At 40.8% G+C, this 13316-nt stretch overlaps 1 protein-coding gene across 1 annotated transcript; it reads right to left on the bottom strand.

Annotated features, from left to right (window-relative positions):
- Positions 1-886: 886 nt before the first annotated feature.
- On the bottom strand, positions 887-12773 carry LOC306716040 (S-adenosylhomocysteine hydrolase-like protein 1). Its single transcript, XM_079186582.1, has 17 exons — positions 12343-12773; positions 9324-9435; positions 8954-9097; positions 8450-8550; positions 8142-8244; positions 7369-7463; positions 7096-7202; positions 6862-6978; positions 5869-5932; positions 5479-5567; positions 5144-5214; positions 4853-4947; positions 4654-4752; positions 4345-4413; positions 4105-4183; positions 3760-3880; positions 887-3636 (listed from the first exon to the last, which is right to left on the bottom strand). The coding sequence occupies exons 1-17, from the start codon at positions 12520-12522 to the stop codon at positions 3630-3632; spliced, it is 1653 nt and encodes a 550-aa protein (XP_079042708.1). The 5' UTR covers positions 12523-12773; the 3' UTR covers positions 887-3629.
- Between the last annotated feature and the right edge of the window lie 543 nt (positions 12774-13316).

Below are 13316 nucleotides of genomic sequence, written 5' to 3'. Positions count from 1 at the left end.
ACACAAACACACTATTTGGTTGGTATTCCAGCCATGTATATAGTACTTACTTGTGTGTAGTACTTATGCATGTTGTACAAATCAAGAGAACTCTGTTGAGAAGTTTGCAGATGACACTATCGTCATCGGCCGGTTTACAAACAAAAATGAAACTTCACAGAGAGAGGAAATCAACTACCTTGCAGAGTGGTGCTCAGAGAACAACCTCCTGCTCAACGTCAGTAAAGCGAAAGAGGAGGCGCAGATGCACACCCCTGTCTACTTTAAATGAGCTGAGGTGGAGCAAGTTAACAGCTTTATGTTCCTGTGAATCAGCATCACAGACAACCTGACATGGTCATCACACACCTGCGTCCTGGTGAACAAAAGCTCATTACCGGCTGTATTTCTTAAGGAAACTGAAGAAGGCTAAATTCCCGTGACAAGTTCTTGTCAACTTTTACAGAGGAGTGATAGAAAGCATCCTGACTGGAAACATCACAAACTGGCATGGGATGTACGACACAGGACAGGAGGGCTCTACAGCAGGTGACTGCCCAAAACATCATTGGTACCCATCTACTGAGCATCAGTGATATTGGTGAGAAGATATTAAAAGACAATACCTACCCAGCCATAACCTATCGACGCTGCTGCCGAACCTTCAGACTTCAAAACAGCTTATTTCCTCTGGCTGTGAGACTACTTAACTCATCCTCCATATATCATTTTGTTTGGGGTGTTTTTCTTATGTAGCAAAATGGGACTACAATCTGAATTTCATTGTGCAACGACAAAATAAAATAACCTTGAACATATAGACAATGTATTTGCTCATAGGTGAGGCCTAACACTGATCATGTCTGTGAAATGATGCATCAGAGTCGTTTTTCAATTTAAACAGCATTTTATTAAAGGGATCTGTGCACAGAAGTTTAAAACGGTGTGTACACTGCCGAAATGATGTCCTTCAAACTAAAGATCGTCTCCATGTCAAAAACGTCAAACAATTAACAGTGTACATCAGTCAAATCACAGTGGTGCTTATTTATTTCAATTTGACAAGAGCCAAGCTGTTTGCTCTTGTAATAACACATTCATTTGTCTCTATAATAGAGGCAAAATGAGGGAAAAATGACTTGATTATTATACACATATTGTAGTATCCAAACCTTCTCAGAATGTAAAAGGCATCTTTTAAGTAACCAATATAAATGCCCGATTGTTACAAGAAATAAAACTGGGATGAAACATTAAAATCAATCAACAGAATAATGTCTAGAACCGTCATCTTACAGTAATGCATACATGTTGAGTGATGCTCTCCACCACTGGAGGTAAAGAACAGAAGAACCCGGAGTATGTTCTGCTGCATAGCCTTCACTGTATATTGCAGAATAACAACCTTGTTGGGCACATTCCCATCCTGCGAGAGGAGCACAGTTGTACATGTGAATATAAATGACTAAGTGAGTCACAAGGCACTGTCAACTGACCAGTAACCATGGTTACAGCGCTTTTCTCGCTGACAATGACGTCGTCACTGAATGTCTTTAAAGATGAAAACACCTCATATAGGAGCGTCCCGTGGGCTACTACACAATTAAACAGGAGTAAGTAACAGAAATGAATTAGCTAAAATTCACAAAAAATGAAATACAGGAATTAACCGTAACTCTGTGGGTACGGTTTGGTGAAGGGTGATGAAACAGGATACTGAGTAAACACATGTGGAACAACACCTGAAAAAAGGGTAACAAGGTGCCGAACCCTCGGCAGGTACAGTAGTACTGTCAGCAGTTTGGAGTAAGAGACCACCAGCGTGATAACCAGCATGTGGAAATGTGTCAAAAAGCTACAAGTTCAGCATAACACAACTACTACCTGCACACTACACTCTATAGTTTGAATGAAAAAAGAATCACTCAGCTAAGTTAACAAAAGGTGTGGTAAATACAGTAAGTACATATAGAGAATTAAAACTGTGCTAAGCCTTTTGAACAATGAAAAGCATCACGAAACCTAACTAAATATTGTGTTATTAGAAAAGCTATAATAATGGTGCAATGCTGCAAGATAAGACAGAAGGTAAAGCTAACACACGTGCCACGGTCAATGTGCTGACAATGCGTGTCCATGTCTGAGCATTTGTGGATTTAAGATGACTTTTCTGTTGTTAAAGTCTTCAACGGAAAGAGAGACAGCCTCTAGTTAACACATGACCAGGGTCCTGCGAGAAATCTAACAATGAACTCAATGTTGCACTTCAGCAAATACCATAATGAGAGCGGCTGGTCAGAGGCTGTAACACATACAGGATGTACTGCTCAACATCTATATGACTTGTGATATTTACACAGAATATAAATAGCTGCAATGGTCAATTAACTCTGAACAGGTGACATCGATTTTAGCATCAACATCTCCAACACAGTTGTACTGTAAATAATTATGTAATGAGAATGACAGTGAGACTCGACATGGACACTAAGTTCAGACAGTGCTGATCTGGTACAAATATATTTACAAACAATTTGAGGTATTTGAATGCCCTGAGGTGCAGATACTATTCTAACCAGAGACCAAAACCTCATAAATGGACACATATTTTCAAGAAAATAAATGCCAAGCTCTCCTCTAATGTTTGCTGTATAGTCAAAATATCCTGACGTTCCTCTTTTGCCCAGATGTGCCGATTGTTCGCAGTAATGTGGATGATACGAGAGAACATTTCTTCTCTATATTGTGGACGGAATGTATGAAGTAAGTGGACGCTGTCACATTGCTTTCAAGCTGCATCAAGTGATTTTTAACCACTGAGGGACAGAAACAAACTCACAGAAACACAGCCCTGATTGACAATCAGATCATCAAGTTGTTATGGCTCGTTTGTCAGCTAATAATTTTGCCTACTTATACCTCCAGCAGACACGCAACCACACCTAATTGGAGTCGGGCGTCTTGACACCTGACAAATTAAAGGTGATTCTGTTCACCTACACCTGAGAAACACAATTGGAGCTCGACTTTGTTCTTGGCTGCCAACGGTTCAATGCGAAAGGTTGATGAGAGAGACAAAACGAGGAGCTAACAGCGGCTAGGAGCTCAGTGAGCTGTATTCTTATAGGTTTGGAACTTCAAGTGGAGGAATTTAATATGTTGATGTCAAAAGAAACGCTTTGAGTAGGTTTTACTAACAACGTTAACCCTTCCCTGTCACAGTCATTTGGCACAATATATTGATCCATTGCTCACTATCTATCAGAACTCTGTAATAATCTAGGGGTCAGCAGATTTGGAAACTGATAATAATAATAATAATAATAATAATAATAATAATAATAATAATAATAATAATAATAATAATAATAATAATAATAATAATAGAAACAGAAAAAACTGAACTGCAGATATAAGGGATATATATTTAGGTGCGCTGACTTTTCATAGCCAGCTGGGTCTCATTTGCAGTTCTGAAGGAAGCAGCAAGTGAAGCAAAACCTGCTGTGGTCGGTAAAATACAACTAGATATAAGCCGTGTATCATATGAAGAGTATAAAAAACAGAATGCATAAATCGTTCTCTTGTCTTAGGGGTAGGTGATGGTAGAGTTCTTATTTAGGTGTGCTGAGCTCTGGTTCCCTTGCGGACTAATACCTGTGAATACCAAGAACAAGTTTAGTTATGAAATGCTTGATGGCTAAATGTTAACAGCACGCAATGCAGTATTTATTTCATAGCTTTTGGTTTTCATAGTTGCAACATCTTGCAGAATTGTACCTGTAGTAGTTGGGTTTAAAAGGGCCGTTCTTATTCAGGCCCAGGTATTTTGCCTGATCATCAGAAAGCTCTGTCAGGTGGGCATCAAAAGTGGCCAGATGCAGACTGGCGACATATTCATCTGGAATAAATGGATTTAGTAAGAAAGAGATACCCTGGGTACAACTGCCTGACTGAGATTACAAGTTACTAGTTCTGAGTAAGAACATTTTGAATTTCCACCTCTTGCTGTGAGGCGACAGTGCTAGCCACTACACCGCTGTGCAGCCCTGTCTTAAACATGTACTCTCAAAACTTGTAAGCTTTGAACATTTATACTGCAGGTCAAGGTCTATATATCCTCACCCATCTTCTTGGGAAGCAAGTAAACATCCTGCTTGTATCGTCCCTCAGGAGCGTTGTACAGCTCTATGAGGGCCAGCGCCTGAACACAAACATGGATAGATAATACTGTTGAAAATGGATGCACATTATGGATGAAATAGAGTATGAACTTCTGTAATAACGGCAGCAATAACTACTGTGCATCTTTAGCTGCTGTACAGTATAGCTGATTGCAGGCTGTCTGGTAGCATCAACTGGTACCTGAGTGGTGGCTGTGATGGACAAGACAAAGGTCGGAACAGTGGAGCAGCTCAGGTTAAGGAGACGCCCCTGTGGGAGAAGACAACGTGTAGAAAATAATCATGTTTAAGTATGTTCCAGTTCTATGAAACCATGCATACAAACATGTGGCCGAGTTCTTCACAAGCCAGAAACACTCAGTGAAGTCACTCAGTGTAAGAGACTCCATGGGCGGTTTTTACTCAGCACCATCAAAATGATTAAAGGAAGTAAAGGCAGTATTGTTATTATAAACAACTGTACTTATGCATCACACGTGTAGCCAGTTACCTCAGCCAGAAGGATGACCCTCTTGCCATCGGGCCAAATGACGTGATCCACCTGAGAGCGCACTCTCTCCCACGTCAGCTCGGAAGTCCTAAGACTTGCCTGCAATGTGAGGACAGGTTTATGCCCACTGTTTAAATATAGATCAAACCAGTCTGTAGGATGGTTCAACTCTGAATTCTTCCCTCGTAGCACAATTTACCACATCAATCTCGGTATTGGAGTGGCCCATGTTGCAGACAATAGAGCCATTTTTCATGCGGTCCAGCTGGTCTCTGGACACCACATTCTTGTTCCCTATAGAAAGACACCATCAATCAGCTTACATCGTCCGCCTCACAGGACATAATTAGCACAGAGCCCTGAGGAACAGTGCAAACGCCTGAGAACTAAAAGACGTTTGTTATGTAAGAAAGGTATAGATAGAAGGGCTGTATAATGTAATCCCTTGTCAGTACATCCCAATGAGCAGTTAACACCTGCAATGTTTTACCAGTGCATGTGATGATGACGTCAACCTGGCGAATGACCTCATTCAGCTGGACCACCCTAAATCCGTCCATGCTGTCAAAGAGAACAGAGGTTCAGCATTCCGCTCCAGGACACTATTTATTATTTACTGACACGCAACTCAATTCAGCTGCAGCGCTGGAGTCCCCGTTAGCTCAATGTGGCGTGTTGTAGTTTAAGCTGAACACCAGTCGTCTCACAATATGTTAGCAGGCTATGCTATGTTCATCCATCCTGCTGTCTGTCCTATTTATAGATTTTTTGACATTCAACACATTCAGCTTGGATCATCATAATCCCACTTCTTGTTTTCCTCACCAGGCCTGCAGGGCACAGATGGGATCAATCTCTGTAATACAGACGACGGAACCCAGAGCTTTCAGAGCAGCACAACAACCTTTTCCAACCTGCAAAGACAAGACAAGACAATACACACTGTGTGACCAGCAGACTCATCAGTATTTACAAGTCATCTTAACACAATCCTATCAAGTCCTGCAGATTTTTGATCCTTTAACATCATCTAGACTCAACAGTCAGACACGGTACATACTGTCCAATGAAATAGGATGACAGCTGTCTGTGTTATGAGTCCCCGGCCTGTGTTGTCTGAGGTATTAGCATTACAATGCATCATCATCATGAATGTTTTCACAGCTACACGATGGAGATTAATGTGGCATGAAAACGTTAAAAGAAGCATCTCACCTCACCGTACCCACACACGACCACCTGTTTGCCTCCGAACATGACATCTGTGGTTCTCTTCAAGCTGGAGAGGTTTGAGGCACAGAATTAGCACTTTTATGTGCACGTGAGAAACTGCCATTCTGAATCTGTAGGACTCCTAAATCTGTCATATTTACACCGATGTACAGTAAAAGTTCTGTGACAGTTCCACAGTTTTGGATAACACAACAAGTCTGTTTGGATAAAAGCTCTTTATTCAAACAGATCATTAGTAAATATCCCAGTGCATGAATCTAAAAGTCTAATGACGCCGACACTTAGTGTCGTAACTCATAATGGAACATCTGCTGCGAGACATCCGTGTGCCTTGCAGATTATTAATCAGAAGCAACAGCAATGATTTATGAACAGTCGGTGCAGAAAGCACTGACTCGATACAGAGATGTGCAGACGTTGTTAAAGAGTACTACACTGTTTATATGCTGCCGCGGTGATAATTAACAGGGCGGTAATAAATGCAATAGTTGTGTTTTTAGGCCGTTTGGCTCAGTGTTGAGCAGAGTCCAGAGAGTGTGCACAGTAGAAGAGCTCTTTAAAAAATGACTGAGATGTTATGCAAATGTGACCTTTTTTGGACCGGCTGACCTTTATGTCACTGCAGTGTCACAGTAAACAAAAGGTCTGATGTTGGGCATGTGGCAGCTGATAACCACTCGGGAGTGAAGGAAAAGTAATGTGACTCTTTCTTTGAATAGCTGAACTAAACAATGAATTGTGAATCTTAATTATTTGCAAGTGGCAAAACATTTGCTGACAAGTAATTGCTTTGAAATCATGAGCTTTTCTTATTTATCACTTGAGGGGAAAACACACTTTTAACTTGCATTTCTTTCAAACTTTTGTAACCATCAAGCTGTCCGATAAACAGTGTGCTAGAGTCTCAACATCAGTTCCACGTTGTTATTGTTCAGCCTTCCAACAACCAAATACCTGAAGCTTGAGCCAACTTACCCGTCCAGGATTGACTCTCTGCAGCAGTAGAGGTTGTCAAACTTCTGCTTTGTCACAGAGTCGTTTACATTCATAGCCGGTACGCACAGTTTTCCAGCTTTAGACAGCTGATACAACCTAGAGAGAGGCAAGAAGAGGAAGGTAGAAGCCTTTACCTTCATGCTGGTGCGTGTTGCTGTGGGTGTGTCACTAAATATTTTATAGGAAGTGTGTATCTGTGAAGCAGTAAATCACCTGTGAACCCCAGTGACACTCTCCTCTACAATGCCCCTGATCTTCTTGAACACATTGGGGTATTTTTTGTACATCCAGTGTGTCAAGTCTCCTCCATCATCAAGGATCTAACAGACAAGTGACAAATATTTACATATAATCATAGCTATTAATTGAACTAATTTGGAAAGCTATTTTAAGGCATTTGTTTGCCTACATCGTTCACATATCACAGTCTATTGCTAGATAAACTGTCCCCTCACTAAAGTTAGAAAAACAAACTCTTCCATGTACCATGTTAGGCTGCCAACCCTCAGTGTTGACACAGCGGTCAATACACCACCAGAAGTCGTCCTCAGACTCCCCTTTCCAGGCAAACACGGCCACACCTGAAACAACACAGATGGGCAATATCTTGAAGAATCTTACATCAACAACCCTGTATTTGTCTTTGAGCTGCACATATGACAGTGATTGAAACTGTGACGGTGAGATATTCAGGAAAACAGACCAACATGGTTCCAAATTCTTTGCACTCAATAACTCTACACTACATATAACAGTGGCAGACATTTAAGCTTTCTAAGTGCCCTATAGTTTCATGAAAATGTATGCTTTTTTTGGACATAAAACAGTTCAGTATGTAGTAAACCCACCCAAAATGCATGATGTCCTTAATCTGTTGTAACCCCCTCAGCTTGTCATGAAAGGTCTACAGTGGAAATTTAGTACATACTTAAACCGTCGCATAGCGACCACAGATAAAAGGCTGAAGTAGTGCTGCTCGTTCACTAAATGCCAAATCTTATGTGTTCCCATTATCTCTGCAGGGAGGATTCTTTCAAGAGTTTATTAAACATTTCCAAACAGTATCCTTGGATCTAAAAGACATGCTCACATGGAAAAACACATTAGGAAACACTTTATAATGGTCTGTTATAAACATGTTAAATATATAATATAAAACATGTATGATTTCGCCAAAAACAAGTGTCCACTGCCTCACAAAGTGAGCTGCTGTGTTTGAGCTCCAAAAATAAATGTACTTCACCGCATCTGCTGCTCACCCTTCTCGGACAGAGCAGAAGCCACTTCATTCTGTGTAGAGTAAATGTTACATGCAGTCCAGCGGCACTGAGCCCCGAGAGCCATCAGAGTCTCGATCAGCACCTGGAAACACAGAGGAAGTACAAGGAAAGGGTTAAATAAGACAAATCTATTCGCTGGTGAACGGCAGAGAGCAAATCAATCAAAAAAATCCCGTTTTCTAGACAGTAAGTCGTGCAGACAATTGACCTAAAACCCTATCCTGATTGAGAGGCACCATCACACTGCAGTCATTGTTTGGGCGTTGAAGCTCAGAGAGAAATCTTACTGCAGTCTGGGCCGTGATGTGAGTGCAGCCCACAATTTTGGCACCTGCCAACGGTTTCTCACTCTGCGCTCTCTTCCTGAGTGAGATCAGCGCTGACATATCTGAAAATTAGAGAAGATTTTTAAAAAAAGGGATGAGTGAGAAATACAGCAGATGATGAGAAAACTCAAGTTCTATAACCACCCTCCATTTTAGAAAATGTAGATAGATAAAAGCAAATATCTGTGTTTTTGCCTTTTACTATAATGATATTTTAAATGGTTCCTTTTTCTACACGAGTGGTGAAAGCGGTTTTATTTCTTTAAACGAATCAGTCAGATCAAAAATCTGAGGGGCACTAGCTAAAAAAACAGTAACTCAAGAGACAACTTTACCGATATTATCTAAATTGTGAATGTTCGGTTTATTAAATCTTACATAGTATGACAGATTATTTAGATTAAGATTAGATTAATTAGACAACATTCAAGAAAGAGTGGTGCCTTTGACCCGGCTGTGTCTCACCTTGTTCTGCGATCTCAATCTCACGTCTTCCAAATTCAGCCTGTTTGATGCTCTTGACACAGAAGTCGCTGCTGCCCCTGGAGTTCACCTGAGTTTTGTCCCGTGGTGAGGTCTCATCGTCAGAGCTATCCGTGTACGATGCCGCTGTAAAAGGAGACAAGGTTGTCAAAGAACTCGCTAAATTAAAGCCACCAAAGAAAACAAAAGTGGTTTAATGAATTTAGAGCTCCCTTTACCACTCTAAAGTTCAGCTAACATCTAGAACAACACCGTTTTTTATTTGAATTTGAATCAAAGACAGTCATTCATTCATGCAAAGACAAATTGAACCCTGCAGGTCAAGTGTTATCTTGCCGTCTCTCCTTCGTACCGGAGCCGTAGCTGTCTGTGGATGACTGAGAGATGGAGCGGGACAGGGAGCGACGGCCTGCTTTGGTGGGGAACCTGCTGAACTCCTGCTTGTCCTCCACAAACTGGATTTGCTACGTGAAAAAAAAAAAAAGTTACACGCTGTAAATGTTTTCATAGATGGTTTTAAGGTTCTGCTTTAGACTCGCTGTGGAGCTTGAAACACAGCACAACCATTCTTTCTAAAGTAAACAGGGGAGATGGACTGTTTGTATTTTTGTCTTGCTTGAGGTCTTGAGGTTGTTTATAGCCTTGACCAAATATGGAAGGACTGAAACTGAGAAAAATGAAGATCTTATCTTATTTAGTTGTGTTGCCAAAAACAAATTTCTATGTCATCATAGCCTTGATGCGATCCAAAAACTTTGACATTAACCTGAGAAACATATTATCATATTATATTTCAATGTATTACAGCATAAAAATGTTGCTGTTTGAAAGTGATGGCATGCACATCGGTATTGTAACTATTGATTGATTTCCACACTTATAACACTACCCGATTATCCTAATCAGAGTCAGCTTGTCTGTGTGTGTGTGTGTGTGTGTGTGTGTGTGTGTGTGTGTGTGTGTGTGTGTGTGTGTGTGTGTGTGTGTGTGTGTGTGTGTGTGTGTGTGTGTGTGTGTGTGTGTGCGTGCGTGCGTGCGTGTAAGAGGAAGGAACTGGTGTTTTTGTACCTAGCTTTATGCATGGTCAGCTAATCTTTTTGTTGACAGGGACTTTGCATGCATCGAAGCAACATGAGTGAGAAAAACAAAATCTTCCAGGTGCTGTAGTGTTATCTCCAGTTCAGGTATGGAGAAGTCAACAGGAAAATCTGTACACCTCAGCGGTTTCTAAAAATGTTTCTGGGTATTTGTCTTCACCGTGCCAGGTGAGATTTGTTTTTACAGCAGAAACTATATAAAGATATAAAGAATCAGCGTGTGGGAACATAACGTTAATAAATCACACAATCTGAATATTTTCCCTCCAGCGTACAGTGTGTCCCGCCCCCCCCCCCCGTCTTCTCATTATTGAAGAGGAGTCAGGTTCTTCATCCTGATGAACGGTCGCTCTCTAGCCGCCAGGTTTGGCCCGGTACTGAAAACCCTCCACATACCAGTGAAAATGACATGGCAACAAAGAGTACTGTGAAGCTGCTTTCTTAAGATTAAGATGAGAGACACCACATATTTCCCCCTGGACAGGATAGTGTGGGATGCAGGGTCTCAAAGCCAGACTCAAAGCCCGACTCAAAGCCCGACTCAAAGCCCGACTCATGCTGGTATTGGTTCCCGAATATCTGATTATTAAAGAGCCATATTGAAGATTGTGTGTATACACTGTATTACAAAGTGCTTCTTTTAGGTTCCAGGACTAATGAGAAACGATGGTGGTGATGTTGTTATAACCACTGATGATTGGCTTGAATGTGTTATGTTGTCACTTGATGTACATTCTTATATATGATCTGGTTTAAGCATTTGTATTAATATTCAATGTATTTACGTTATATTTAATTAACCTAATGTTTAGATGTGTGTGTGTTTGATGGCTGAAACTTAACTTAACCATCAATACCTAATTAAAAATACAGAACATCCTCAACATCTGCAGCATAACACCTTAACAGAAGCTAACCATGTCTGTGTGAAAAAGTCTTCCAGTGAGCGTTGACCCTGTATCCCTGAGCCACAACTTAATTCATTATTGCAGTCGTTGTTAGTACTGGAGGTTCTCAACTGTATTCCTCTCACCGTGTCCAGGATTAAAGCTTTGGGAAACAGTTGTTGAATAATTGAAATTTTACAAGGATCATACAAAAATAATGTGAATAATTATGTTAACTGTATTAGCATGAAGACACCTTAAACTATTCCACCAAACAAAACAAAATCAAACTGTTCTTTTGATCCATAGAATTACCCGCTCACAGCTGCTATAATTATTAAGTTCCTCCCTGAAGGAGAATGAGGATGTGAAACACTTCTATAGTGAGACTGTCAGGCTGACTAATCAATCCTGGCTGTTGAGGCTTTGCACTTGACAGAGTGCTGGTCTCAGTAAAGGGGTACATTTTGTCCGAAACTGGTATTCATTTGTCCGCTGCAACTTAAATAAGGTGTACAAATTCCGTTGTACAAAGTACAAATTCTGTACTTTCCGCTTTAAACCCCCAGGAATTCACGGTGCAACTCTTCCTTGTTCCTCGAAGGTGTCAGTTAACGTCCCTCTTTTGTGAGTGTTACATGGAGCAAATCATTCAGTTGTTTCCTTGAGTTGGATGAGGAAAGGAAATCAAAGATGTGTGCGTAACTGAAGAAAACTATGACTAAGAGGATAAACTGAACTGGTCTTTTCTGTTAAGAAGCACAATAGTGACTGAGGATTACAAAGAAACCTTCAAACGTCAGTCATTGTGCACATGTAGACAGTGGTAATGTGACTTTTCATTACTGATCTCCTATAATTTAATAATACTTTTCGGCTAAAGAAAGCTGCCAAAGCTGTCTCTTGTACTACTTCACAATCTGGGGTAAAGAAAAACAAACTTTTAAAATCCCATAATGTTTACTGTAGCATATATAACATATATCTAGGCCTATATTTCATACACAATATGAATCTGTCTGTCTCTGCAGTTGTACCTCTTTCTTGTGTATATCGGCTTTATTCTGCAACACAGATGGAGAGACAATCCACACGTGAATGATTATTTGTGTATAGTTTTGCTTTTAATGTGACATTCATTCAAATGACCTCATGTTGAATGTATTAATCTTGCAAAGGGAAGGTTAAGATAAAGTCTATTTCCTTTATTTACCAAAGGACTGGAGGACATTAGTTACAGCTCAGCATACTGCAGGCAGGTATTGATGTGAACCCAATTTATTGAAGTACACCTGACCCCGTGAATGAATACCACAGATACATGAGGTACTCTAACTACTACATACGAACTAAAAGCACTGTATACAGGTGACACACTAGATCTTACCTTTTTAACTGGTTTGTGAGTGGGCACCGCACTGGCGGCGGACGACAGCTCTCCCATGGTAATTTCGCTATTCTTGCTTACGGTCATTGCTGAATATTTTTCCGCCACGTTTTCGCTCTCTTTCACCTCTTTGCTGGCCTGTTTCACCTCCAGCTTCAGCTCCACGGCCGGATCCGACATGTTGAAGGTGTCTGTGGTCAGAGATACAACCACCGTCCAATGCCCTCTGGTAGTAAAGTCAGAGAAGCTAACGTCAACGATGTCCTCGCGCTGCTAGCTAACTACTCTACGACAACGAGCGGAAGAGAGGCTTTCAAATTAAGAACATGTAATAACTGTAGGTAAGAGCAACAATGGGGTTAAACTCTGTGTGTCTTCCCCTCTGATCTGTTGCAGACAGATGTCGTTATGCTGTGTGTTATGCTGCGTGAGTTGAGTCCCTGCTGGCTCAGCTGTCACCTGTCTGAGTAACTTTGTGGGCGGTACCCAACAGGCTGAGGGGGCGTTACAGTCTAAATATATATATATATATACAGCTGCGTTCAAAGTGGATGGGACAACAAAGAACTACAGTTATTGTATACGTCAACATTTCACTCGCAAATCAATCTCTGTGTGTCTGTGTGTGTGTGTGTGTGTGTGTGTGTGTGTGTGTGTGTGTGTGTGTGTGTGTGTGTGTGTGTGTGTGTGTGTGTGTGTGTGTGTGTGTGTGTGTGTGTGTGGGTATAGTGTGGAAGCAGTCATTTCCCAATCGTTGTAAATGCAGCATTAAACTCGTAGTAATCGCTGGAATCCTCATACACTTTTTACTTTTACCTTGAGATTGCAAATGATTAACTACTAAAACACTATATATCACGACACGGTGTATTTTTTTCAGCTTTTGTACGCAGATTTAACCCTCCTATTACCTTCAAATGTACTAACATCTTTTATCCTTGGGGTCAATTTGACCCCAGCAATTTAAACCGTTA

Source organism: Pholis gunnellus (assembly GCF_910591455.1).
Source record: "Pholis gunnellus genome assembly, chromosome: 3".
Classification (NCBI taxonomy): Eukaryota; Metazoa; Chordata; class Actinopteri; order Perciformes; family Pholidae; genus Pholis; species Pholis gunnellus.
Note: the sequence above shows the minus strand (reverse complement) of the source record. Positions and strands in the feature narration are given on the sequence as shown.

Bases quoted from the DNA above. Each gene is read 5' to 3' on its own strand.
- LOC306716040 (XM_079186582.1), bottom strand. From the start codon at position 12,522: ATGTCGGATCCGGCCGTGGAGCTGAAGCTGGAGGTGAAACAGGCCAGC. The intron at 8,551-8,953 runs GTGAGACACAGC...TCTAATTTTCAG, and splicing joins GATTGAGATCGCAGAACAAG to ATATGTCAGCGCTGATCTCA. The intron at 5,933-6,861 runs GTAAGTTGGCTC...AAACCTCTCCAG, and splicing joins AGAGAGTCAATCCTGGACGG to CTTGAAGAGAACCACAGATG.